The sequence below is a fragment of the Pseudomicrostroma glucosiphilum genome (genome assembly GCF_003144135.1).
Source record: "Pseudomicrostroma glucosiphilum strain MCA 4718 unplaced genomic scaffold BCV69scaffold_8, whole genome shotgun sequence".
NCBI classification, from domain to species: Eukaryota; Fungi; Basidiomycota; class Exobasidiomycetes; order Microstromatales; family Microstromataceae; genus Microstroma; species Microstroma glucosiphilum.
Window position 1 is genome coordinate 200,890 of NW_020289920.1, and position 26,395 is coordinate 227,284.

General features: G+C 57.2%; 9 protein-coding genes across 9 annotated transcripts; 5 read left to right on the top strand and 4 right to left on the bottom strand.

Annotated features, from left to right (window-relative positions):
• The first annotated feature begins 3 nt into the window (after positions 1-3).
• BCV69DRAFT_204491 (hypothetical protein) lies at positions 4-928 on the top strand. The gene is made up of 3 exons (XM_025489710.1): positions 4-654; positions 730-815; positions 902-928. Exons 1-2 carry the CDS (start codon positions 281-283, stop codon positions 803-805), a joined length of 450 nt encoding a protein of 149 aa, XP_025347425.1. The 5' UTR covers positions 4-280; the 3' UTR covers positions 806-815; positions 902-928.
• An 802-nt stretch (positions 929-1,730) lies between these two features.
• On the top strand, positions 1,731-2,304 carry BCV69DRAFT_283141 (hypothetical protein). Its single transcript, XM_025492598.1, has 3 exons — positions 1,731-1,847; positions 1,924-2,009; positions 2,102-2,304. Exons 1-3 carry the CDS (start codon positions 1,763-1,765, stop codon positions 2,153-2,155), a joined length of 225 nt encoding a protein of 74 aa, XP_025347426.1. The 5' UTR covers positions 1,731-1,762; the 3' UTR covers positions 2,156-2,304.
• Positions 2,305-2,667: 363 nt separating this feature from the next.
• BCV69DRAFT_283142 (hypothetical protein) lies at positions 2,668-3,255 on the top strand. The gene is made up of 2 exons (XM_025492599.1): positions 2,668-2,873; positions 2,968-3,255. Exons 1-2 carry the CDS (start codon positions 2,709-2,711, stop codon positions 3,043-3,045), a joined length of 243 nt encoding a protein of 80 aa, XP_025347427.1. The 5' UTR covers positions 2,668-2,708; the 3' UTR covers positions 3,046-3,255.
• Positions 3,256-5,387: 2,132 nt separating this feature from the next.
• Positions 5,388-7,035, top strand: BCV69DRAFT_283146 (ribosomal protein S5 domain 2-like protein). The gene is made up of 3 exons (XM_025492600.1): positions 5,388-6,513; positions 6,624-6,695; positions 6,810-7,035. The coding sequence occupies exons 1-3, from the start codon at positions 5,455-5,457 to the stop codon at positions 6,888-6,890; spliced, it is 1,212 nt and encodes a 403-aa protein (XP_025347428.1). The 5' UTR covers positions 5,388-5,454; the 3' UTR covers positions 6,891-7,035.
• Positions 7,036-7,174: 139 nt separating this feature from the next.
• Positions 7,175-10,034, bottom strand: BCV69DRAFT_299408 (hypothetical protein; the record flags this gene model as incomplete). Its single annotated transcript, XM_025494326.1, has 3 exons — positions 7,175-8,860; positions 8,947-9,446; positions 9,536-10,034. 3 exons carry the CDS (start codon positions 10,032-10,034, stop codon positions 7,175-7,177), a joined length of 2,685 nt encoding a protein of 894 aa, XP_025347429.1.
• A 2,198-nt stretch (positions 10,035-12,232) lies between these two features.
• On the bottom strand, positions 12,233-18,139 carry BCV69DRAFT_283148 (hypothetical protein). The gene has a single exon (XM_025492601.1). The coding sequence runs from the start codon at positions 17,804-17,806 to the stop codon at positions 12,452-12,454; it is 5,355 nt and encodes a 1,784-aa protein (XP_025347430.1). The 5' UTR covers positions 17,807-18,139; the 3' UTR covers positions 12,233-12,451.
• A 945-nt stretch (positions 18,140-19,084) lies between these two features.
• BCV69DRAFT_249626 (SET domain-containing protein) lies at positions 19,085-19,716 on the top strand (the record flags this gene model as incomplete). Its single annotated transcript, XM_025490348.1, has 2 exons — positions 19,085-19,299; positions 19,392-19,716. Coding segments are annotated over 2 exons (540 nt in total), but the record flags the coding sequence as incomplete, so codon positions are not given.
• A 1,182-nt stretch (positions 19,717-20,898) lies between these two features.
• Positions 20,899-21,213, bottom strand: BCV69DRAFT_232453 (cyclin-like protein; the record flags this gene model as incomplete). Its single annotated transcript, XM_025489837.1, has 1 exon — positions 20,899-21,213. A coding segment is annotated over one exon (315 nt), but the record flags the coding sequence as incomplete, so codon positions are not given.
• Positions 21,214-24,636: 3,423 nt separating this feature from the next.
• On the bottom strand, positions 24,637-26,195 carry BCV69DRAFT_294019 (hypothetical protein). Its single transcript, XM_025493860.1, has 2 exons — positions 25,734-26,195; positions 24,637-25,624 (listed from the first exon to the last, which is right to left on the bottom strand). The coding sequence occupies exons 1-2, from the start codon at positions 26,162-26,164 to the stop codon at positions 24,946-24,948; spliced, it is 1,110 nt and encodes a 369-aa protein (XP_025347433.1). The 5' UTR covers positions 26,165-26,195; the 3' UTR covers positions 24,637-24,945.
• Positions 26,196-26,395: the final 200 nt, after the last annotated feature.

Genomic DNA, 26,395 nt, shown 5'->3' on the forward strand with positions numbered 1-26,395 from the left:
GTTGTGCCCTTTTTGTTCGGTGGCCGTTACCATTATCGGATTTCTCCTACCGCTTCGCCGGCCCGGATCACGGGATCGGGGCAGCCGGTGGAGGGCAATCTGAGGTCCTTGCACCATTTCTCGCACGTACAATGTCCGAAGCAAGCGATTTGGTGATTCTGAAGAGCGAGCAGAGATCTCCGCCTGAGGTCCCAGCTTTGCGCTCCCTGCATGCTCCGCACCTCCTAGGCTACTTCGCACGACCGACGAAGCCTGAATTGAACTATTGACAAGGGAGCGCATGTTGCGCTTGCTGCCAGCCTCTGATTTCGTCGCTCGCAATCATTTGACGTCACCAACCTCCTGCTTCAGTAATCTCCGAGCCATGCGAACCCGCTCGCTGCCCTGGGCGGCATTTTGGACCGTGCTCCTGACTCTTCGGTGGTCCGGATACGGGACACTGCGCCGAGCAGGCATCGGACCATGTCTGGGAGGCCGGATTCGATATAAAAGAAGGATACCTTGCGCTGCTGCACCCATTGATAGCTGCATCCCCTTTCACAATCACACCTCTACCAAAACACATCACCATGCGCTTCTCCGTCTTTGCAATCCTGCTCTCCGCCATGCCCCTCCTGGTCATCGGGGGTACTATTGGCTTACAATCCGACCTTGGTTAGCAAAGTCTCTTGAAATTGGCACAATCGCTCTCGCTAACGCCAGCCTCACGCTGCTTCTCCTCCGCCACAGTCGAACTCTCTCCACGACAGGGCAGGAACACCGATGGATGCTACGAGCGCCAGTACTGCGATACGCGAAACATTGATTGCTACAGGGTAAGAGCGTGCACTCGTCGCATGTAGAATCTCTGACCGGAGCTGTTGTTGATTTCTTTCCTTTATGCATTTTCCGACCATCACAGGGGCCGTGCTATTGCAACAGGCGCAACCCTAATCTCCCGCAATGCCCTCCTTAGTTCTGGGGCTCATGAGCTCCATCCAAAGCCGACTCGTCTCTTCAGGCGAAGCTCGCTGAGCACTTTGTACGACGTCGGGTGTGAGCACGAGATCTGCCAGCCCGTACTGCCATGTCTTCCCTTGCCATCTTGTTCCAATGAATACTGTCTTCGTGGGATGTCCTCCCAAGTGATCGATGTACTAGCACATTCGAATATGTAAGACACGGAATCGGATGCTCCGGTCACTATGAGCCGTGAATTCCGACCGGAACCTGATTGACCGGTCCCGGGCAATGAGATCTGGGCTCACTGGCTGCGTGATAGCCAGTATACCATGACGAGGAGTGGTGGCAGCACGTCCGAGACCAATTTCGGCTGTGACCTTCGCTGCTCTACGGGCTTGCCTTCGGTCCTACCCCAGGCACAAGAGCGTTAGAAAAGCACACAGCACGGGCTTGCGGTCACCTCAAACCATTTGTTTGGCACCGCACCTCCGTAGCTAGGAGCTTTGTAGACGGAGCACCGACGAAGTCGGATTCGTTCGCTGCTTTGCTTGGCGAGCTGTGTCATTGAGATTCCCGTATTGTAGTCATGAGCTTTTGACCGGCTCAAGCCCCTGTCGCACACATTGCCAAGCCCGCAGGATCCGCTCGCTGCCCTGAGCGGTAATGTGGGACGGGTTCCTGACGACCAAACGGTCCGACGGCTAGAAATTCGGCGTGCGCCCACCTGTGCCATATATAAGTACGTCTGCTCGTCCTGAGATTGCTTACTCCAACCTCAACTCCCTCTGTATCGATCGATCAAAGCCTGAACGAGATCATCATGCGCTTCTCCATCCTTCTAGTCATGCTGGCAGCCCTGCCCCTCCTCGCCATGGGTGCCACCCGTGGACCCTCCACCGGACTTAGTGAGCACACCAACCCCTACGTGGCGTAGTCGCTCTCATCATTGACACTCTTTCCGTGACCTCTTGGCCCTCACAGCCGGACTCGCCCGTCGACAGGGCGCTGGCAACGACGGTTGCTACCCATACGAGGACTGTGATCCGAGCAATGAGGACTGCTATAAGGTAAGGATGCGACAGTAGTGTGGTGTGTGGCTTCGCCGGATGTATCGCTAAGCAACAAGGACCATTCATACCTGCTCTGCCACGACATACAGGGAGCCTGCCATTGCGGCCTCAAGGATCCCAATGCCCCACCATGCCCCGCCTAGGTCTGGCGCTGGTGAGCCTTGGTGAGAGCCAGACCTCCTGCACCACCAAGGCTGGGGCAGGCCGAGAGGGCTCTCCAGCGGAGGCGATGAGCCGCTGTCTCGCGCGAACGAATGTATCCCGATCATGAAATGTGCAGAATATATGTGACGTGTCCTGTTTTCCTACATAAAGTGCGTGGACATGTGTAGTGACGAGGCGCTGACTATAGCAAGCAGCCAGTCGTTGATGTAGGGCCACAATCGACGGATCCGGAACAGCTCAATGAAACGCCTTTCCTTTGCTGTCTCGCTGACCGGCCGAGTGAAGTCGAGGCACCGTGTCGTAGATCGCCGGGGGGTTGCTCTTTGCCTTTGCCGCTAGACCACAGCCGAACCGCGGCCCCTCACCTCATTTGCGCCCTGATTAGTTCCGGGTGCAGCGAGCCGGACCCTGTGCCCTCGGAAATCCACCTCACCCCTGCAGTGGCGCGGGGCATTGCTTTTGTGACTTATACACCCACCTATTCCTTGCACTCCAACATCCTGACATCTTCGACACACCTACAACCTCACGATGCGCTTTATCACCTTCGGACTGCTGCTTCTCGCAGTGCCTCTCCTAGCTCAAGGAGCCGCCATCAGCGAGCGACCCGCTTCTGTCGGTCTCTCTATCCGACAGGATGAGCCCGGTGTATGCCGTCCTGCTGAGTACTGCCATGCTTTGTCCCCTTGCTACAAGGTGAGGTGACTATGTCACGCTTTGGCCTCTGAAGAAAAGCTACTCACGGACTCACACTCTCTTGTCTCCATGCCTATCGACCCTCACGACACAGGGCATCTGCTACTGCAATCCCACGCTCAGTCCGTGCAAGAAGCACCCTCCGAGTGCAAGCCTGGAGCACGACTACTGAGCGCTCCTTTTCTGCTTCGGCCCTCTGGCTAGCTACTGTGCGAAACATCTTTCACATGCAACGTCAGTAGAGAAATATTGTAGCGCTCTATGTGCCCTCGTCTTATAGCGCTCTATGTGTCCTCGTCTTATAGCGCTCTATGTGCCCTCATCTTATAGCGCTCTATGTGTCCTCATCTTATAGGAGCCAAGAGCTCTGGGCAGACTGTATTCCAATATGATGACATTCTGATCTCTCGTGCCCTTACAAATGTGTGGGAGCAGTGCTGGGAATGTGCTGAGGGAGTCTCCGACGCTCGAGAGTGAGTCACTGGGGTTCCTTGCTCGATCGTCAAGCAGGGATCGAGACGGAAACAGAGCGTCGTCCAGGCTGATCCTGGGCAACAATCGTACTGACGAAGGCAGCGTCCGCCGGACCTGGAGAGTGCCCGACCCGGTGTTCGGACCTGCGTCATACTCGCGTCCCTGAAACCGGTCCTGTTATGTGCACAGCCCGGCTTCAGGTACCTGACCCGGGCTTACAGCCAAAAGTGCGCTTCCCCGGTCGCCAAGCCCCGAGTTTACTCCGGGATGGTCGGCTCCGTGCTGGCTCAGCCAGCGAACAAAGCAGCCTGCTGCCTATATCAACGGCCGCCATGGGTACCCATCGAGGGGTCATCAACAGCCTTCTCTGCTACTCGTCCTCTGCACCTAGTACACCTCATCCACTCGACAATAACTTCAAACCTACCACCTGATCACCATGCAATTCTCGACTTGTAGACTTCTCTTGCTCAGCGCCGTACTCATGACGGCAGTAATGGCGGTCCCATCGAACTACGGTAAGTGACAACCTCAATCAAGATAAATCAGTGAACAGTGACTGATGATCTGTCCCTTTGCTTCGAGGCAGCAGAATTGCGACGTGATGATGACTGTAACGTTTGCGACAAGAACAGCGGCTGTTATTCGAGTCCTTGCATCTGTGATTGGAGGCTTTGCCCGCACTGAATGGCGCATCATCAGGATTTGCGGCGCAGCTGCTCAGCTCATACTCTATGCTACCCTGCACCTACGCTGGAGAAGCCCATTCGGTCAATAACTTACTGCGGAGGAGGGAGCAGCAGCTTGGTCGAATAGCAGGCGCTGATGGCGCTGTATCTCTCTTCTTGAGTCCATGTTATCTCAAAACCGGCCGCTTGTCGAATCGTATTTGAATGCCACATGGCCAGAAGGCATGCTCTTGTGTCTCGACATTGTTCGATCAGTTTTGTGTGATGTCACTTAGCCACACTGGTCGCTCAGAAGTGCTACAAAGCAGGGGAGGCAGAGCTGCGTTGCCGCAAGGCACATCTTCGCAGTTGGCACTGTGTTGTACCTCCTAGCTCTTGCGCTCCTGCGAGCGCAACGGTCTGCCCCAACGGTTGGACCTGTATCGACTTGTGTACCTTTGTGTACCTACTTGCAGTTCTTCGCGTCCCTAATACCCGCCCTGAATCGGCGCAACCGAAGTTCGGGCACATGGCTACGCATCTCGGGAAATTCGACGGTCTCCTCGTAGCAAGGTCCCAAAAAATTCCGGGCCTGTCGCCTTCTGACCGACACACCGGACGGACTGAGCCGATTCGCTGGCTATAAATACGGGAGGCTCAGACACCATCGAGTAAACCTCGACTCTTCCTACAGCCTCTAGGCCTCCTCATCTTCTGCGCCACACATACTCGTAGATTCCCTTCAGACCGACGACCAGATCACTATGCGATTCCAAGCTCCTCGAGTCTTCCTGCTAAGCATCGTACTCGCAGCGGCAGCATTTGCTCTTCCTTCTCACCAAGGTGAGTAGCACCTCCCGAACGACGAGAAAGAGCACACCTCATCTGACCCGGTCTGTCTGTCCGCCTGTCTCTCCTCGTCCCAAAAGCTGGAGAGCTGTCTTCGCGTCTGGTTGACTGCGACGTTTGCGACATCAACGGTCCCTGCTGGGGAGGATGTGATTGTGACTCAGATATACCTCACTGCTAATGAAAGGCGCACTTGATCTTGCGGGCCTCGGGACCCGGTCAGCGAGCACTTCATGGGACTTTGCTTCCTTTCACGGGATGAGTGCGGGTTGCTGGAGAGTTACAAGGGTGGGCATCTTGAGTCGCATGACAGGGTGGGAGATAGATCCTCGGAGTCACGACACCTCCTGTCGCAGTCTTGTCGCAGTATACTTGAAATTGAGATGATCGGCACAGAGAGATGGGAGCGAAGGCCCCTATGGCGAACCCTCCTCCACAAGGCGTGAAGACCCAGATTTGGCTCCCTTTCCGGTCCTGCTTCCGGTCCGACGCCCACCCATTTCTTGCTTGCCTACCCTACCCCCCTCTGTCCGTCCGAAGCTGAACCTCCTAGCAAGGAGCGGCGACCCTGGCCCCAATTTCGATTCCTGATGCTCGTAGACGACCTGATAGCCCAGCTATCAGCAGCTGCTTGCACTTCAGATGCAGAAGAGTCCACTTCCTACCAGGAATTGGCGGATGAGCTTTTGGCGCTCCAGTCCATCTACGCTCTGGACGATCCGGCAGCGCTGAAGGTCGTGTCGCTGTACGCCTCGAGTGCCGAATCCCAGAATGGGCAGGAGAAGCAGTCATTGCAGAAGTGGCAGCCGAGTTGCAAGGTCCGGCTCGCTCTGGACTTGCCGCTCGACCTGCCCAATGTCCCCTCTGGTTCCTCGTCCTCCGCTCCTCCTACTTCTCTGCGTCTGTCCATCACTCTCCCTCCCTCCTACCCTTCCTCCAGCTCCGCACCCCAGCTTCAGCTCCTGGATCGCTTTATAGGCGACTACGAAGTCGACGCATCCCTCTTCGGTCAGGTCCTGCGGACTTTCTTCCACCATAGCGATGGGCCGAGCGTAGGGGGTAGGGAAGGAGCAGGCGTGCAGTGGCAGAGCGGGGAAGTGGTCCTCTTTGAAGGATGCGAGAGCGTCAAGGAGCGGGTTGAGAAATGGTACAAGCAGCAAAAGAAGAGGGAAGAGGAGAGGAGGAAGAAAGACGGAAGAGGTGCAGTAGGAGCAGTAGTCTCCTCAGGGGGTGGCAGCGAGACGAGCCCCACTGTGATTTCTCAAGACGAAGAAGGCAAACCAAGACCAGCCGTCTCGCGGCCGAAGACTGGCTCGTCAGTAGCAGATGCAGAGCTCCAAAGGCTCATCTCCTCGAAGAAATGGACTTCGACCGCCCCCCTCCTAGAGCGCAAGTCCACCTTCATAGGTCACGCGATCCGCCTTGACCGGGCAGAAGAGGTGCCACTACTGCTACAGTCTCTGCTCGACCTGTATCCACGAATGGAAAAGGCAACACATCCACTCATGAGGGCCTGGGCTTGCACCGAGTCGGGAGAAGCTACAGGAGGAGGGAACCACGAGAAGGGGAGAAAGGTCGTACATAGAGACTGTGATGACGATGGAGAGAGTGCTGCTGGAGGGCGCTTGGCTCATCTCCTTGAGATGCTGGTGAGTCTAGCTTGACACTACCAGCCCTTGTGGTCTCCCTTCCTCCTTCTTCCTCTTCATCCAAGACTGGGACTGCACTAACCATTTTTCCCCTTTGCTATCCATTTCAGCACCTGGACAATGCCCTCGTCGTCGTCACCCGCTACTACGGTGGAATCCATCTAGGCGCAGATCGCTTCAAGGTGAGTGGAGCCTCTCAGCGTCGTACTTTTTGTAAAACACGCAGTCCTCTTCCCCGAACGAGACTACGCTGCTGACCTTCTGTCTTTCCTGCTCTCTCTCTGCCACTCGTACAGTTGATCAACCGTGTAGCTCGCGATGCACTCGAGGCGGCTGGGCTCCTTTCACAGAGCGGGGCAAAGGGCAGCGCAGGCTAGGGGAGCGGGAGCAGCGGGCAACCTGCTCAGGTGGAAACCTGTACTGTACTTGTATTAGTCATCACTCATCACCATCCACACAACAGCCCATTTGCATTCACAGAACGGTATGAGCTTCCATACTTGAGCAATTGAGAGATCTCACACGCAGAGAGTAAGGGGGTTAAACGGTGCTCATTGATTCAAGTGCTGATAAGTGACGAAGAGAGCAGAGGTAGCAAAGGCGATCTAAGTAATGACCAAGAAAAGGAGTAAGTGTTCATGCGTTCATACATTCATGCCTTTTATCCAGCACCTCTAGGTAGCCAGAAAGCATCATCGTCCTCATCTCCGACGAAGCGGTCGAGCGTGCCCCGCTCCGCGCGTTGAGCAGCATCCTCTTCCGTCTCCCCATCTGAAACTGCCCCACCTCTACCAGCACCTGTATTCCGCTGCGTTCTCCTAGGAGTAGTCTGCTCCTGGAAGGGATCCTGGATACTCGCACCCGTCATGGGCGATGGTAGTGTTGCGCCCTCCTCGTTCTCCTTTTGATCTCCAGTCGGGCCTCGGGGACGATTGCGAGCTGCAGATGCACGTCCAGCGTGAGCTCCAGTAGCAGCCGAAAGAGTCTGAGCGCCCGAGTCGTGTCGCCCTGCCGCTGCTCCACCGGCTCTGCCGCCAGATGCGCCTGGACGTCCAGCAGTGGAGTGAGCCCGGGCGGGTAGAGAGGCGTATTGCGGTGGTAATTCAAGCAATTCGCCCTGGTCGCCTCCCTCTTCATCGTCGCTCAAGCGGTCATCCATGAGCATACCGGCATCCGAGTGGATCATGACGTTTCCGCTCCGAAGGGTTCCGCCGGGCGTGGTAGAGTGAGAGTTGGCTGCGCCGACGGAAGAAGGGGCCGGTGAGCGTCGATAGGCTTCAGGGAAGGCCGGAAGTGGAGGAGCACCATCATCTCGTGAAGAATGGCCTCGACGTGGACGGGGAATGGCGCCTCTTGACGAGGGCGTATACGTAGACAGATTCGAAGCGCTATCCGCTCCGGATGAAGCGCTGCGATACGGCATGTCCCTCCCAGTGCTGTTGCTTCTGCGGGACGGTCTGCGATCGTGCAGCTGCACGTCCTCGTATGTGCCCTCGGCAGATGCTTCGGGTGTGCCTAGAACGCTCCGATAGGCCGAAGCAAGGTTCGAAGAGCCGCCTCTAGGCGAGCCAATACTGCCTCTCTTGCCGTGGAAGGGATCCACTGGAGAAGACGTCGACGGGTTCGCCACTATCAGAGTGTCCCTCTCATCGTGAGCCAGCCCCTCTGTTCTGGACCTATTGCTAAAGAAGCCGGGCTGTGTGCTGTCGGCGCTTCGAAGAGAGCCGTCTGAATAAAGCGCTTCGCCCATGATGGGTCTTGCGGGCGTAGGCGGACTGCTGCTCGGTGAATCAAGGTCGACGCGAGGATCGTATACCGAACTGCCTAGACTTCGGAAGGAGCCACGTAGCGATTGCCCTCTCGCGAAAGAGGCTCCAGGGGTATCGGTGTTGCTTCCTCCGCCCAAGGCGTTGCCTATGTTCAACGTGAGCCCACTTCCAGGCCCATTCTTTGTCGGACCACCTTCTGCGCCCCTCTTCTTGTTGCCTTTGGCGACGAACCTCCTATCAACAGGCATGCCCTTCGGGTAGTCGCTGCCACCCGGCATCTCCCACCGTGTTTCCCGCCTCTTCTCTCGCCGCTTGTAGATGGTCAAGAAGACCAGGGCAATGAGGATTCCGGCCGCTGCTCCAAGACCCAGAGCTATGCCGACGATGGAGCCAGTGCCGAATCCTCCGCCTGAACCAGCGCCAGCATTGTGAATCACCGTGTGTATGGTCGTCACCACGCCGTTGGCAGTGGTGACAATGGCAGTAGACAAGTCCGGTGTGACTGTCATTTTTGCAACAGTCGAGGTTGGAGTGGCGAGACCAATTGGATTCTCGAGAACACAAGCAGTGTTAGAATACTAAGCAACAGAAGCGGAGCGGGGGTCAGTAATTCGATCTCACCGCTCGGCCGGAATCAATCAGTAGACTGCTCTACCACACTCACCTGATCAGAGCCTACCAAGTTCTTCCCGCCAATCCCACCGCTTCCTCCTGTACCTCCATCAATCATAGCATAGGTGATGTATGTGCCGGCAGGGATTGCCACCGTCCAATTCATCCCGCCTGTCCCGTCCGCGTCAAGAATGAGGTTCTCGGGGGGACTCAGGAGGATCGGAGGGCGTCTCTCTGGTAGAATCATCCCCACCAAAGGGCCTACAAAGTTGGGACCACTGACGTTCCAGCCCAGCTGCCAAGAGTGGCATTGCACTGGCCCACCAGTAGACCATGTGTCGAATTCAAGGGGCGTGCTATCTCGAGCGCAAGAGGTGTCTGAATTGTCCACAGTAATGAAGGACGAGGTATTGGCCATGCGGCCAGACGAGTCAGTGATGGCAGCGTAGATGGTTGGAGTATTGCCGACTTCGATTGGTCCGGCCTGGAATTGGGGAAGTTCAATTTGGTAGAGCCATAAGCTCAGATCGGGGTCTGCGTACGACGCTGGGACTAAAAGGCGGTGGCGAAAGGGCGCGTGAAGAGGTCAGACCAGTCCTCTTGACGTTCTGCATAGCATGCTACCCCTTCAAGATACTCACTGTTGACAATCGCAAGAGGGAACCACAGCTCAGCAAAGACTGCGAGCGTGAACGGCGCAGTACCTTTGGTAGGGTCCCATGTTATGTTTAGCGTGGAGCAAGTGGCGGGGGGCGACAAGTTGAGATCCACGAGGTTTTCTGCTGAGATGTTGTCGGTCCCCAGTCTCTTGCGCAAGGGAGCGACGAAATCATTGTAGGTGGCAGGCAATGCCCTCTTGGACAGCTCGCGAGGGGAGAGGCCAAAGCTAGGGTGTCTCTTTGAGATTGTGTCATGGGCGCTTGCCAAAGAGGGGTTCAGGAATGCCAACGAGACCACGACTGTTGCAGCCATTGTGACCAGCATGTGGAACAGGGAAGAGCCACCTCTAGAAGATGCCAGTGTACGCTTCGGGCGTCTGCTGATGCTGTGAGGAGAGGAAGTCGATGCTGAAGATGCTGAAGATGATGATGCTGCTGCTGCAGGCGAGGATGCGCCCTTCAAGGTATCATGATGAGCCATCGGTGCGGCATGAGAGGCCGTAGTGATCTGCGCGTCACTACTGCTTCTGAACCTCCTTGTATACGACTGACGTCCTTCCCAGGTAGAAGCGGGCGTGTTACGAGGTTGCCGACGAGCAGAGTCAGGAGTACTACGCGGAGGAAGAATATTTGGAAGAGCTGCAATATGCTTCTGCTCGTCCTGGCAAGTTGGCTTTGACAAGGATGATCCTGCAATGGATCGATGTTGTGGTGGCAAGGAAGTGGTACACGAGAGTAGGCGATTGAGAGCAGGCCCTTGCGAGGTACAAGGCAGGGGCTCTGATGCTGAGCTTGCGATCGCACTCGCACTAGGTACCGCCCGCATCCGCCGGGACCGGGCCGGGAGGGTTTGAGAGGAATGGGACCTCGATGGGGGATTAGATCGCAGAGGTCTCGGGGTGTCGCTTAGTGGTGGATGTAGGGAGATAGCTTGAGATGATGAGGCTTGTGAGCATTGGCCGAGTACGCAGCACAGAGGTGTGGCAGAGGCGTCGCGAAGAGGTAGCATGATGCGACGAGTCTAGAAGCAGGGGATGCTCTCAGCCAGGGGGGAGCCACGAAGGCCGGCAGGGCCGCGGCGGTAAAGACGCGAGGGGGGCCAATGTGTGCCTGAAGGAGCCTGAAAGGCGCCGATGCTTGGCAACAAAAGAAGAGGAGGAGGGGGGGGAGGAGGGGGGAAGGAATGAGAGGGGGGCGTGGTGGATAGGAGGTGGTGAAGCAAATGGTCACAAAGGCAGAGAGAGAGGGAGTGAAGAGGGATAGGATGAGTGTTGCAGTCTGAGGTGAGCGGAAGCCAAGGCAAGCAAGCAAGGGGGCCAAGAGGCGAGGATGGGAGCGTGTCTCAGACTTGCCCTCCTCCCGCCCCCCGTTCCGATCCACGCTACCTCCCAGGCCCATCCTACCGCCTCGACTTCTCTGCAACACGCACCCCACGCAGCCAAGGCCAGGCGTCCATGCGGGATGGGCTATGCCTCTGGCTCCTGTTGCATCAGCGGCTTGCTGACTGGGCGGCTCCTTTGCCGGGATGCTCCTCTGTAGGTCAAAGGGGCCGCGGCGACATGCTTCTGCCTCGATGGAGAGGAGAGCAGGCACAGAGCGGCTTGACCGCCTATACACCTCTACGCACACGCACACCTTCACCCCTGAGGCCCACGAGGAAAGCGGCTGCCCTGAACCACGGACTAGTCTACCCACGGAATCTCTGCTGTTTGTGCCGTGTGCTTCTTTTGCAGGCCCACTTCTCCGACACGGGACTCCTGGCTCCTGGTCTGGAGAGGCCAACCTCGCCTAAGTGTGAATGTGTGCCTGCCTGCCTGCCGGCGTGGGAGCTGACGCTGATGTGCTGCCTGGTGTGCAGAATTCCGAGGCGCGGGGGAGGAGGAGGAGGAGGAGGAGAGCCGCGTGGGAGCGAGCATCCATCCTTCGTCTCGGCTGCTTCTGCCTCGTGGTGGTGGTGCTGCTGCAGCTGCAAGGCCATTCTTTGCCCCAGGACTCTCTCCCCTCGCTTCCCCCCATCCCGAAAACTTGGCAGTGAGAATGACGCGCCCTATCCCCCTTTTTCTCTTTTGTCCGGTGATGATGACTGGGCTTCCACAGCAACTGCGCCTACCGCGTTCTACAACACCCTCTTCCCTCCCTCCTACCCTCTCGTGCGAAATCTCGATGAAGCAAATTTCGGAGAGAGAGAGAGAGAGAAAAGGGCCCATTTCGGGGGGAGGTACAGCTACCACGACTGCTGTTTGCTCTCTCGCCTACATACATACAGTACATACATACATACATGCATACATACATAAAAATTGTACATTGGAACTATCAATCGCCGGAGGAGCCATGGATCCTCTAGCGCCCTCCACCAACCACAAGTTGCTGTGCAAGTTGCTGTGGCCCATTCTGTGAATGCGATGAAAATAGTGCAAGGCCCTTTACCCCCTTTGCCCCCTTGTGCCCTCGTACCCTCGCAAATCCCCAGTTGCCCCATCCTTATCTACGTCCCGAGATTTTGCAAGCTTGTGTTGCTTCGGGAAGCAAGCAGACAGCGCTCTGTGACCCTTGACGCGACACGTGTGCCAAATGGTATGGGGCTGGCGGGTCATTTTGAAGTAAAGTGGCAAGCAGGCCAGAGCGTCCTTCGGAAGCTGACGTTGCGTGGTGACTACGAATCGGCATGAGAGGCATTGAGCTTTGTGCAAAGGCACGACATGAGCGTACTGTATTGCTGAGCCAAGGACGCTATAACGTACATGGGATCGCAAGGCGCACCAAGAAGCAGACCAGACAAGCGAAGAGCAGAGATGACAAAGCAACCGTACAGGGCGAAGAAGAAGAACATGGACTCAACTGGCATTCTCGAGCATTGCCGCGCTGAATGCCGTACTTGCTGATGGCCGATGGAGCTCACTGGCCAAGCCCGGACAAACCAGCCTCACCTCGACCTTGGCGCGTCCTGGCTTCGTACGTCGAAGGAGACATAGTCAAGCCAGCCTCTGTGCCTGTGAGCCTGTCAACCTCGTCGGCATCCAAGAAGCTCTCGTTTACCTCGTCCCCTCCCTCGTCTACGCCCTGCGGTGACTCGAACCTGACAATGGCTGCTGGCTCATCCTCACCCTCCCCTTCACCATCACCCTCAGCGCTGCTCTCCTCTGTATTTGCCCTCGTCTCTTCATCCCTCAAGGCAGCAGCAGAGAGCATCAAGTCCCTTTCGCTCTCCAGCTCCGCCATCTCCCTCTCCTGCTCCCGCATCTCCGCCCTAGACTCATCCGGGTCGGTGATGTTGCGGAGTGCTTCATCTACCACCTGCTCTGGGGCCAGAGAATTATCCAAGGGGAGCTCGAGCTCGTCATCATCCTCTTCATCTCCGACGCCTCTGCCGTTGTTGGTCGAGGCGCGAGGGAGGAGAGGACCTGTGACAGAGCCGCGCGCTGAGAGGGTGGGTCTGGCACCGCCTCTTCCTACTTCGCCGTAAGTCCCCCTCCTAGTGAGACGTGGAGGACCAGTGACAGATCCTCTAGAAGACAGAGTCGGTCTCATGGCCACTCCGCCGCTCCCATTGGCTGCGCTTCCACCTCTTCTCGGTCCCGGATAGGCGGGAAGATCCTCTGCCTCATTCAGTCGGGAGCCATCGTCTCTGAACAACTGCGTATAAGCAGGCAGAACGGGAGCGCTGTTGGGATCCGCCATAGAGATGATCGGCTGAATAACTCCCGCATCGGCTTCCCCAGCGGACGTCATGGTGATAGGCATAGGCGCAAATTGGTCACTGATCTCCTTCGGAGGAGCGTCTGTAAAGCGCACTGGCACACACATCACCAGAGACTGGCCCCACTCTCCATCACCCGCCAATGGCTTGGGTCCGAATCCAAAGCCTAATTTGACCTTGAGCTTGTGCCTGACGCGCATGTGTGGAGACTCGTAGTCCGGCAGAAGTTGCGGGCTGGCCTCCCTCCGAGCCATAGTGGCCGAAGAGGACACCAAAGGTAGATTGACGGTCATCCTCACCCGGCCCTTCGTAAGATCGACACCATGCCCGTCGTCGCCTTGGAAGCTGTAGGACGCTCTCGGCTGATCCCCATTGGGGAAAGAATCATGTTGTCCTCCCAGAGGCGCATAGGGTGTCGAAGGCCCGGCTTCCTCAAATCCTGCCTCCAACATGGCGGTAGCAAAGGCGCTCAGACCTCGAATTGTCGCTTCGTAAGCTCTGCGTCCGCGTCCGCTTCTCCTACCATCTGGACTGGCAGCTTCTGCTCCGCTGGATGCACCGCCTTCGGCGCCAGAACCCGCTCCCAGACCTTCCGCTGGTCGAGTAGCGCTGGTGTGATCGTTTGCCTCAGACTGACCTCGCGGGACAGACGCCGGGGCGGAAGGGACGCCGTAAAGGGCGGGAATAGCAGCTCGAGTGGAAGGTCTGCGACTAGTCGAGCCGACCCCATCGACAGAATTGCCGGCAGCAAGACCTTGGGAAGTAGATGCAGAGCTGGTCATTCGTCCTGATGACGTAGCACCAGATGTGGCGGCAGATACTCTGCGACTTCCGCTGGCTCTACCTGGAGGTGGCTCATCGCTGAGCGCTCGAGCATTGCTGCTACGCTGTGCCTGCTCCGGTCGTCTTTCCTTGCCCTTGCTTGACCCATCTTCGAAGATCCTCTCTCGTTGTTTGTTCGCCTTGAAGTTCGGAGGTGGGCCCACGACGCCTGCTCTGACTCTTTCGACCTCGTTGTTCTCGACAGGTGCGGGGTTACCAGCTTCCGCCATGGAAAGGTACGTCGCAATGGGGGCCGGATCATATCCGATTCTGACCCTGGCTTCTTGCGAAGAGGCTACACGGCGATTATTGATGGGCGGTGTGTACTCGGGTACTATGGGCAGATCCGCTGCTGCAATCTTGGGCTCGGCAGGTACAGGGAAGGTGGAGCAGAAAGTCCTCGAAGGGACTGATGTATGCCTTTCAGTCTGTAGACAGACCAGCTCCATGTCCCTCAGACGCAAACCACCCAACTCTCTGACCTTGGCCCAGCCAAAAGACCGACCAACTTCGACCTGTACACCAAAGGTGAGCACGTCTGCGCCTTGTACCTGGATATGAGAAGGTACTGAGATGGTCAAACTGAACGGCAGCCCTTGGCCTTCCTGAATGCCGGAATCAACGGGGGGATGCAAGATTGGTCGATGCAGGAAGTGTCGCATCGGAACTCCTCCATCTGTCGAAGAGGAGGTAGTAGTCCGCGGCCCTGACTGGTCCAAGAGGTCTGCAGTGGAACTCGTCCTTGCTGGGGCATCCGGAGCTTGACTGATGCTAGGTGCCTTGGCTGGGTCAAAAGGCGCATTGAGAGCTGTCGAAGGAGACGGTACAGGGTTGGGAGGGATCGAAGCTGCAGCAGGTGGAGTTGCATCAGCAATATCAGGAACTGATTCCGTGTTGGATTCTGTTACTGGGGCACTAATGTCAGCTCCCGGCGCAGACACTGCTGGAGCTGCAGCGACAGTGGCAGCAGTCTCAGTAGCAATCGGTGGAGGTTGCGAGACGGCTCGAATTGGATGGGATGCCTCTGTTGCTGGCTCCGACTCCCTCGCTGGCTGCACAGCAGCCTGAGCAGGCTCTAGCATTGTCGCTGGCGCAGCCGTCGGAGGCGCCACAACGGTATTGCTGTCAAGTATTCTTGAAGCCACAGGCAACACTGTTCTGGGGAGATCTTGAGCACCAGCTGGAACATTATCGCCTAGGATCGCCATACGCGCTACTGGAACAGGGACGACGTCTCGGCACCTGCGAAGAATGATGAGCTGCTTCTTGCTCTTGACCTCGTAAGTCCCATCTGGCAGCTTTCTGGTGCCTGCTTGATCAGTGCGCGGGATCGTGATGCGACCTACAGGGCTGGTACCGCCTCGAGTGCCCGCTGCGACACTGCCGCTTCCGCTAGCTGCACTGGATGAGGTGGCTCTGGCTTTGAGTGAGATCGCCTTGGCCTTCTGCGTCAACCAGCTCGGCTTGCTCTTCTGCTTCGGCACCGGCTGCAATTGCACCTTGCCGGTCTCGCTGACCGTACGGACCAGCTCGTTGAAGCCATCCGATGGGCCGGTAGGACTACTTCTGCCACTGCGTCCTCCACGAACCTCACTTGGAGATGTGACAAGTCCTAGCAAAGGACTACTCGTGCGTCGCTGGCTCGCGACACGGTCATCAATGGCCGATCCCATGCTTCGAGTATTTGAAGAGGCAGAGGATGGGTCTCTGGTAGCGCCGCGTACAAGCATCTCTCGACCAGAGCTATCCAGCACGATAGCAGTCGCACTGAGGCAGTAGAAAGTCGAGCCAAAGCGAGAGTAGGCGCTCCCAGGTAGCCATCCAGGCACACTCAGGTCGAATTGGATTTCGTACTTCAGCGGCTCTTCGGGCGATGTCTCGGCACTGCCCCGCCGTTGCTGCGATGGCTGCAGGTCGGCTGGAAGAGGCAAAGTAGCCTCCGCTGGGAGCAAGTCTTGCTTCACTTCGCAGAGCCGAATGCCAGAGTAGCGGCCTGAGTGATCTGCATAGGTCGAGTAGCCATTGAAGGCGATATGTAGTTCCTTCACCGTCATTGGCGCTTGTAGGTCGGGCTGCGAGGCTTCTTGAAGTGGGGAGGAAATTGGATTGCCATCCTGATTTGCAACTCCACCAGGCAGGCTACCACTCGGTTCCTCTGCAACGGGTTGCCCAGTTTTAGACGAACGATCCGAGCCGCTTCCTTGGACAACTCCCGTTCTCAGTGCCTTTTCCATCCTCTGAGGGCGAGGCAGAGAGATCTCAACGCTGCCAGAGAGTGAGTAGTTTGCGCTCGTTTGTGTAGACCCGAACATCGTCATTATATCCGTCATCGGCTTGACTGACAGAGTCACACCTTCGTCCGCTGTGCGCCTTTGCGAAGCTTGCGCAGGGGCCTCAGTGGTATACGTAGAAGTGTCTACCCGCAGGGGATGTTTGCGAGCGAAGCCGTTGGCTGACCTATTGCCAAGGAACGGATCCAGTGTAGATGCCGGAGTGGGCTCGGCTCCCGCTTCGTTGTGTGCAGATGGGTCCACTAGGAGGGATTTGGGCCTTTGTCTGATGCGAGTAGGTGATGTCCGTAGAGACTCGAAGGGGCCCGATCTGGAGGACGTTGGTGTTGCAGAGGTCGAGGCGGCAGACGTAGGCACATCGCGTGGATCAGATGGGCCCGATGATTCACCAGTAGACAGGAAGTCCATCATCGTCAATCGCCTTCTGGCTGCAGTGTTGCGGGCAGTGCTACCTTCCGCTTCATCGTGGGAATCATCATCTTCCGCAGCCTCGTCGCTGCCCCTCGACAGGCGGCTCATCACCGGCGAGCGAGGCGACAGCGGCGCAAGACCAGTTGCACTCGGACGACGTGAGCTACTCGGAGAGGATGATGCTGAAGCTGCAGCGTAGCCCGGGGGAACGAGCATAGAGAGACGTCTAGGGGGTGCTTCCTGGGATGCGTCCAGCTTCGAGGCAGCTGCGCGACGGATCTCGCGCATGGAGACTTGTGCAGAGCCAGAAGGTATTTGGCCGTCCGAGTAGGCAATGCTGGGCTGTTGCAGATGACTTTCGCTATCGTGAGGGCCCATCGTGCCAGCTGCGCTGCTGCTGCTTGGGGAAGTCTCGCTTGGGATGAGTAATTCGCTCGATGTGTTAGCATGCTGCCGAAAATCTCTGCTTGACATGCGTTGGGGCACACCGTGATGAGACATCGAGGACCCATGCCCTGAAGAAGACGCTGTCGTGCCTCCATACTGGGCGACTATCGGTTTTGAGCCCGCATCGCTCTCGTCGAGCAAAGGTTGTGGACTGCCAGACCGCTGCTGGTGACAATGGCCATTCTGATGGGCTGTCGCATGCTCTGTGCTTTCCCAGCCGCCCTTGAGATTCTGCTTGCTGGATCTCTGTCGGACGTATTCAAAGAAAGAAGGTCGCTTCTTGAGTGACTTGACTCCTGTGTCACCCGCTTGAGTAGGCGTAGGGGGCGCTAGGGAGGCACTACTGCGATCGCCGTGAAGTCGAAGACTGTGAGTGGTGTCTCTCTCCGAATCGCTTGGTCCAGTCTCGCGGAAGGGGGATGTAGCGAGGGTAGAAGGGGAGGAGGGGTGCGGAGAGGACGATCGAGAGCTGAGATTGCTCAGAGCACGTGCTGGTTGAGGCCGTAGGGAAGATGTACCTTCTGGAATAGAGGCGCTTAGGGGGGGTAGTGAGAGCATGGCTCCTGCCGTCGACTCCGTCATGACGGCAGCGAGAGAGGAGGCCAATGTATTCGAGAATCCAAGGTGAAGGTATGGCCGAATGCGAAGGATAGGTAGAGCAGATTAAGAGCGCATCGAATCCCTGACGTGTCTCAATGAGGCATGGCGAATGGTGCAAAAGGCAAAGGAGCTCTGCCGTTTGAGCGCAGCAGGGAGATGAGGTTGGCAGGCGGCCGACGAAGGTGGAAGAATGGTCCGCAAGGATGTATCACCCCTTTTGGAAGCGGAAGCAGCACAATGAAGAAGGGCGGGCTACGGATACGGAGGTATAGCAGCCGATGGACCAACGTACGGCAAAGAGTCGAGGTGTGATCGTGCAGGGGCGGTGAAGTGTGGGTGTGTATGTGTGTGGCTGCTGCAGGCAGAGATGCGAGGCAGCGGCGCTTCAATTCTCGGGCTCCGCTCCGATCCTCTCTCTCTCTCTCTCGACGGCATTTGGGCCTAACTGCACCACCCGGCCAAGCGGCAGTGAGCATAGCGGGCCGCCAAGCATAATCACAAGGCGCAGCAAGCTAGGCAGACAGGCAAGCAGGCACGCTGCATGGATGGTTGCGGTAGGCGTTGCGATGAAGGACGTAGCTGATGGGAAGGAGGCACTCGAGTTAGCCCTGGTATCTGGTACTGGTACACGGGAGAAAAGCCAGCAGTCTTTTGGACTGTTTGAAGAGGTGAGGAGATGTTCGCGACGGTGGCAGCATCCCCCCAATGACCATCACTCATGCCCACAAGTCTGTCCTCCACCTTGACCAGTATATCCCGACATGTGTTGTACACGATTCGCTGCTTGTAGCTCAGTCAGTGAGCAAAGGGGCAAGAGACAGAGAACGATCACCGGTCTCATCTATCCCTGAGGAGCTCTTCGGCTGCTCCTGCTCTTCATCAGCCTCTTCGCCGGACGATCAGAGCGTGCAGTGCTGCACGGCAGATTCCGAATGCGAGTGCGTATCAGAGCATGGTCAGTTCTCCCACACGCCCCTCGATGCGGTGAATGCAGCAGCTGAAGTAACTCCGTTAGTCTTCTCCACCTGAGCAGGTAATTTCTACGACACCCATGGACGACTACAGCTAGACGCTCTCCCGCCGCGTCACGTCCTTTTTGAGTGCTCAGAGCTGTGTGCCTGTCGAGCCCGCACTAGCAGCAGCAGCGGCAGCAGCAGCAACAGCGACTCCAGTGCCCGCTCCGGCACTCCAGTTTGTACCAATGCAGTGGTCAGCAACGGCCCCAAAGCTCCCCTCGAGCTGCGTCCCACTCGCAGTTCTGGTCTGGGACTCTTCTCTCGCTCCCCTTTGGCAAGGGGTACATTCATATGCGAGTTTGCTGGAGAGCTCATTTCGGATGAGGAGACTAGCAGGAGATGGGATGAGTATAAGGCGCTGGGAGTGGGCAACTATATCCTGTGCATCAACGAGGGGTTGCCGGAGAGTGGAGACGGAGTGAGGACGAATATCGACCCGACTCGGAGAGGGAATGTAGCGTGAGTCGTCTCCTCTCGAGTTTGCTCTCAATCTCTAGTCTCACTCCTTTTGACACCTTTTGCTCCTTCACTCTTTGATGCACGTCTACCAGCCGCTTCATCAATCACCTCTGCCCTCCGCTCACAAACCTCATCATTCTCCCAGTACGCTGTGACAGCCACCTGTCTCTTCTACCTGCGGACGTGCCTGCCCCACCACGAGCAGCCATTTTCGCCAAGCGGGATATCGCTGCGGATGAGGAGCTTGGGTACGATTATGCTGATGCCAGCGGACAGATGCAAGAAGAAGGGGAAGGAGATGGAGAGGGAGGGAAAGGTGTGACCGAAGGACGTGAGAGAGTGGAAGGACGCACGACGTGTCGCTGCGGAAGTGTACAATGTCGCGGCTGGCTACCGTCGGCGGCTCATCGACTCTGATTCAATCTGATTTGAGAGATGCCGAACCTTGCCCTTTTTTGTCGTCGGCGACGCTTGCATCCACAATCCGAAAGGAGAAGCACACGAGCTCACACACTTGGATAAAGGTATCAAGATTGTACATCGCTTAGATGGGTATGGCGAAAGAAATCGAATCCACAGAACAAGTACAAGGTAAGGAGTGTGTATCGTACATGGTGGAAGAGGGTAGAGGAGGAGGAACAGGTGGCAGAAAGAAGAGACAAGAACGTGACTGGATGACCCGGGGAATGAAAGTATGTTTTGGTAGGACAAATGCTACTGATGGTGGATGGATAAGGTGACAGTGTCTATACACAAACGTCTATCGCCAATCGTACCCCTCTAATGCCAAGCAGAGCTATCACGCTGCTGCTGGTAGTGCTGAGGGTATGTGTGCTTGAGAGCCGAGGAGCTACCGGTGTGAGAGCGGTAGTGCGTCGTTGGCTGTCGGTGCTGAAGATGCCTAGCGAAGGCTTGGTGCTCCCGGTCGTAGGTACCGGCAGGCTTCTCGTTGTAGAGGTCCTCGTCGCCGTGGCGCACAGAGGCTGCACTGTGGTTCCAGTTAGGACTCGACAGCTCGGAACCAGGAGTCTCTGGTGAGGTGTGGCTGCTGCTTGCCGCTGATGATCGCGAGCCAAAGGGACTCGGAACGTAGGACAAGACGTCGTTGGTGGTGGTGCGCGACATGGGCGAAGAGTAAAACTCTGCCGGAGAAGAGGGAGTGAAGTGGCTTTGCATAGGTACCGATGGTGCTGCCACGACTGATCGGAAGTAGTTGGGAGGGGGTACCGGCGAGCGGACATCCTGTCGGTGTGATACCGGTGCCACTGGCCCGATGTACTGGTGACCGCGGTGGAGCGTCGGGTCGCTGGCACTGGCGGCCATTGGCACGCTGGAAGCCACAGAGGGGTAACCTGAGATGCTGGCGCGGGTACTGAAAGCATTGGCGGAGAGGTGTCGACCGCGAAGCACTGTAGCCGTAGGAGCATCGGGCTGAGCGTAGGCTGCGTCTGCTGAATGCGACGACGATGCCACTCGACGGGCCGGACTTGGGACCGGGGAGGCGACAGGGGCAGCAGGGAGAGCATCGACGCCCATGGCGGGAGAAGGTGGTTGCATGGGAGGTGCGTTGATGCGACCTTGTGCTAAACCTGCGACGAATTCTTGCAGCTCCTCGTTCTGAACGTTGACGCGGAAGCCAAGGTAGCCGAAGAGCTCGCGCTCCATCTGATTGATCTCAGAAAGGGAGAAGAGGCCCTGACCGACGATGGTCCAGCTCTTGTTGGAGTAGGTGTCATCGCACTCTACCTTGCTTGCCAGCATCAAAGCGGAGATGAAGAGGCGGTGGCCCGAGGATCCACGAGCAGCTGGGAAGCGAGACTTGAGCCGCTTGAGGAGAAAGAGGGCGTGATGGGTGACGACGGTCGGCAGGCGTGTGCGGTGGAGAGCGTAGGCAATGAACTCTGACAACCGCGGTGCAGGTCGAACCGAAGGAGTGGTGCCATTGGCCGCGGTGGAGGCAGAGTCGAGGGGGCAAGAGAAGAGGGCGAAGATGACTCGCTCACAAAGCTCGGCAATGTTACGGTGGCCATAGAAGCGATCCTCGTATTGCTGCTGCTGCTGGTGGCGACTCTGACGCTCGCTCTCGTCCTTGGTGCCAGCGTGGCTAGATCTCCGAGAAGATGAGGCTACATTGGCAGACTGCGAACAGCTGTACTGGGCCGCTGCTGCGTGCTGGCTGGAGGGCCCAGCGCTGGCGGGCCATGCTGTGGCGGCGGTGGCCATGATGGAGGATGTGGTATGTGGTGGTGGCGAGGGGAACGAGATCAGAAGAGAAGAGGGGCCAAGGTAAGGCTGCTAAGAAGCAGATCGCTTGGGGATGAAAGCCGGTGGCGGGGCGATCTCTAGATGAGCCTGGGAGCGGAAAAGTTCTTGGCTGAGGGTAAGAATAGGGGTGGGAAACGAAAAGGACGCGGCAAAGGAAGCGGTGCCGTCGAAGGAGTGGCGGGCGAGAAGGGGCGCGAGTTGGCGCCGAGGTGATGGGGGGTAAAGGACAGTGGTGGTGGTGGGAAGGGATGGCGGATGAGTGGGGCCACGGTCGTCGTCTTTATGACCACTTGGGTGGAAATCTCGCGAGGGATGCGCCGTGACCAGCAAGAGAGTGGGGGGGCACGCGGCGGCCTTCGGGGGAAGGAGGAGGAGGAGGAGCAGCACGCAGCAGCCGAGTCAGGCAGGACAAGCGAGGCCGAGGCGGAGGCGCACTGCTTGCTTGCTTGCCTGCATCTCGCCCCCCACCCAAGCGCGATTAGACAGAGACACGACTCACGCATAGACGACTCATCTAGCCCCCCCCCCCCCACCTCCTTCATGCACTCATTTGTCGTTACCAGCTGCACCTTCCCCCTTGGTATGGACTCACTCACTCATCCACTGCCTCGCCCCGTCCCCCTGCCCCCCCTGTCTGCTATTGTCGTGGCTCAGCGCTGGTCATTAAATTAAGACTTCCTTCTGCCTTTACTCTTTCTTGCATTCTCTTCTCCCACCACCTCTACACGATTACCCACCCGGAGGCCCTTGTGGCGGTAGGTGCACGCCACCCCTCTTCTCCCTGGCTTCCATAGTGGTGTTCTTTCAGCGACAAAACAAAAGCCAGGTCCCCTGTTCCCATTGTCTGAGGTCTGCGAGGCGAAGTCTGAGTGGGGCATGGCCATGTCCCACTGATCCTCTGCTTGGATCGCCTTGGTTGGGTCGGACCGCGTCTTGGAAAAGTCTTACAAAGCAAGACACAAACGCTGGGGGTCTGAGCAAAGGACCGCGGTGAAAGTGCCTGTGCCGGAACAGAGGGATCTGTTTGTGTGTGAAATTAGAGCAGTCGGCCTTGGGCGGAATCCGTAAGCGCCACACACTGAGACACCTGCTGTTTCAGGCAGGTCATCCGCCCTGGCCCTCGCAGCTCCTGCACCGCGGCCAAGACAGGATTCGGAGCGGAGAACTTTCCAAGTGAGCGGATGCCCCTGAGTCAATCTGCCCCTGTGTGCGGCTCAATCTGCACACCCAAATTGGATCTTAGACTTGGCCCCATGGGAGCCAGCACCCACACACTCACACGCCGTTCCGCCACCTCGGCTCAACTATTCTGACCACTACTTCACGCGGGCCTCTGTTGAATCACAGGGTCAATCTCGTTTACGCGGGTGCACGCCTATACAGAAACCTCGGGACGCTTGCTTGCCTCATTAGGAAGGGGCAACGCTGACGTTCCTGGCTTGTGGCTGATTGGTTTCTGTGCACAGAAGCAACTGCCCAGACAGCAGCCATCGGAGTCCGCGAGTGCGTCCCGTCGAAGGACCTGAGGCCTCGGCAGCGCAACATTGATGCTTCGCTGCAGGGACCCCGGCGTGACCCGATCTACAGGTGACATGGATAGGAGGAGCCCAGGCTATTATTGTGATGAGACAGAGCAAGGTACATGCCTCAGAGCGCGTACCCATTGGCGTGTCCGAGGGAGGACCAGAGCGTGTCACAGCACGCGTCAAGTCGGTCTGATCTAGCAGCAGACTATCAGGCGACAATTCACACTTGACTGCTTCAGCCCTGCTTGCTCACCCTGACATGCTGCTCTGCCGGGTGCGAATGGGCCTCGGTCCCACTTTACGGAAGGGAGGGAGTCGTGTCAAAAAAACGCGACGCCTTTACGCGAGGCAAGGAGGTCAATATCCAGTCCGATACGCGAGCTCCTAGCAAACACAATTTGTGTTGCATCCAAGTGGCTGATGCTGAAGCAGAGAGCCCTTGACCTGTCCAGAGCAAACCTCCTCCGCGCATCTCATTAAAGTGTCTTCGCAAAGACGCCACTGTATCTCTTCAAATTGACCGACCAAAAGAAGCAAGAGGGCCGACCGCAGAGGAGTGAAAGGTTCCGCAAGTCCGGTGCCAGGGGCTCTGCAATTACATCTCATGTGGTAAAGATTGTATGGAACCTTCAGTGAAGCAAGCAGCAGTCGCCGCCGGCACCGCTGCAGTGGTAGACTTCGGTTCCCCGTGGCGCGACTAGCAGAGCCTGGCCAGTCGTCGCAGATAATGCCCAGCAAGTGGGGGCAAGCCTCTCTTTCAGGCCGCCGATTATCACAGCGGTGAATGGTACTGCCATGCATCTACCCGCACGCAAAAGGAAGTCTCTGAAGCAATCTTGCCGGAGCACTACCATGCTGAAAACCCATCTATGCAAGGCCATGCCACTGCAGGCTTCTCCTCGGGGTCTTCGAGGTGTCTCACACTCTTCCGCCACAGACCAGAGGGGGCCATCTTGTCTGTCGCAGCGTCGGATCTCCCAAGAGGGCAGCCAGCCACGCCCATTTTGCCCACTCACGCGGCGCGCCCCAGCGCGTGTCTCGGGTCCAGCCGGCCCGGGCACCAGTCGAGTCTAGACTACATCGCAGAGACTAGCCAGCCCATCCGCGTCTGGAAGTGCCCAGCTGCGCTATTTCAATACTGTCTTGTAGACTACTGCTCTGGGCCTATCTGATCATCTGAATTCTGTATGTTTGTTGAATTCAGTCTGGGTGAGACGTCTCACCATTGACTCTGCTCAAGCGGATGCGTAAAGGACCACTTAGATGCGCTTGATAAGACCAGAGCAGAGGAAGCAAGGAGGTCGAATGCGCAGTGGATGAGACAGGGACGTACCTAGTGCTTCACAGTACGGCTCAATTTGACCCGGTTTCGGGTTCGAAGTAGCCATCAAAGCATGGACTATCAGACATTGTCTTTAGGAAAGAGGCCGTCCTAGCAGACAGACATGCAGGCCAAGCACTCCCACCTTGCACACTCTCCACTACCGTCTTTCACAGCCTTCGCAGTAGGGTCCAGACAGGCTCATCACAGACTCTCTCACCTGTCAAATCCCTTCCGCATTCATGGACCTGCTCGCATCTTGCGTGATTTACCTTGACAGGCGCCAGTGGCTGAAACAAGGGTCCTTCGTTCTCGCTTAGTCATTATCTGATACATCCTTCCTGCATTGCCCTGGAACCGAATCACTCATGAAGCCAGAACAGAGAGCGCAGCAGAATGCGGCAGGCAGCCAGGGTGGTATCGGTACAATGCGGCTGGTATGTGGGCAGGTAATTGGGTCATGCTGTGATGAGAATTGACGATGAATTATTCAATCAGGATAGCATCTGTGTTCGGCTCTTCTGCTCCATCTCGCTACCTTGCGTGTGAAACAGGCGTCTGAGGAGGAGCAGCAGCAGCGGCGGCAGATGACGACCGCATGTAGCTGTTGCTAAGCGCTCGCAGGGCCCTGTCTACCTCAATGCTCTCGCTCGACAAGTCTCCCACGCCATCGAAGTCCGAGCTGACACTTCTCTCCTGTTCCCTCGGTGTACCCTTTCTTGCGAGGTACGCTGCTAGAGGGCTGGACCCGCTTGTGGGAGGGGCAGAGGGGAGCCTTCGTCCCGCAACGCTCCCCGCACGCACGTTTGCACTGGGCAAACCAGAGGGATTGAGGGGACTGCTTTGGGCTGGGCTGGATGAGTTGAAGTTTCCGCTTACTGAACGTCCTGCTGCTTCCAGACTAGCCTTCAGAGGCGAGTGAGGACTGTATCGGGCCTCTGATAGGCCGCGGGAGCGGGCAGAGCTAGCAGGTGGAGGAGGTGGGATAGCACTTGCTGTGACTGGGCCTCCGACGCGTGGGGGCTGTGTCAGGCCAATAGGCTTTGTAGCTGATGTGTCGAAGTGGGGCTTCGAGAACTGCAGCAATGCTAGGGCTTCCAGGAGGTTGACCAGAAAGACGATGACCAGCGCCCATTTGAGCCATGCCGCTGCTCCATCCACTTTCTGATCTGATCGCCCTCCTAAAGTGGCATACACAGCGTCCAAAAGAGACCTATAGGAGTGAGGTAGAAGATGTTCAGATTCTGCGCTACATACTAGAATCCCCCTTCGCGACCCTTTTGAGGGAGGCAGCCAGCGCTGCCGTCATTTAATCAACTCACCAGTATGTCTTTTTAGAGACATCGAGCCTGGGCAGCACCGAAATGGCTACTAGTGCCCCCGCATTCCATTTCACTCGAGTCCGTAGTGAGGCAGGCGATGCTCGAGGTGAGGGAGACGCCGCGGGTGAGGCTGATATGGAGCTTTGTGGAGGTGCAGACTTGGCTACTGTGGCAGATACTGGAGTCACAGCAGAAGCTACGCTAGAGATGGCCCGCTTCACGGGTGTGGACACGGCGGAAGAGGTAGTAGCAACCCTAGCTTGGGTGGACGTGCTAGCAGAAGGCGCGACTGCGTTGCTCTGCTGCTCTTGAGCCCATCGTACCGTCTTTGACCCAGAAGCTAGCGTGGACGAGGCGTCACGAAATGATGAAGAGCGTGTGATGCTCGACTGGCCAGGCGTACTGGGCACCATGGCGTGAGAGTTCGACATCTTGTGGCAGGGTAGGATAGACGAGAAGGACTGAAGCTAAGTATGCAGAGTCGGAAGCGGAAAGAGCGTGGAGAACAGTGGAGTGTCAATCAGCAGCCTCGCGCTCGCTGCCCACTGAGGTTTAGCCTGTTATAGACGATGGTCCCGTATATTGCGCCTGCATCGGCCACACGAGCATGCTGTTACTGTCGTTGCAGGCACAGGGTGGCATGGAAATGTAGCACATGAGAT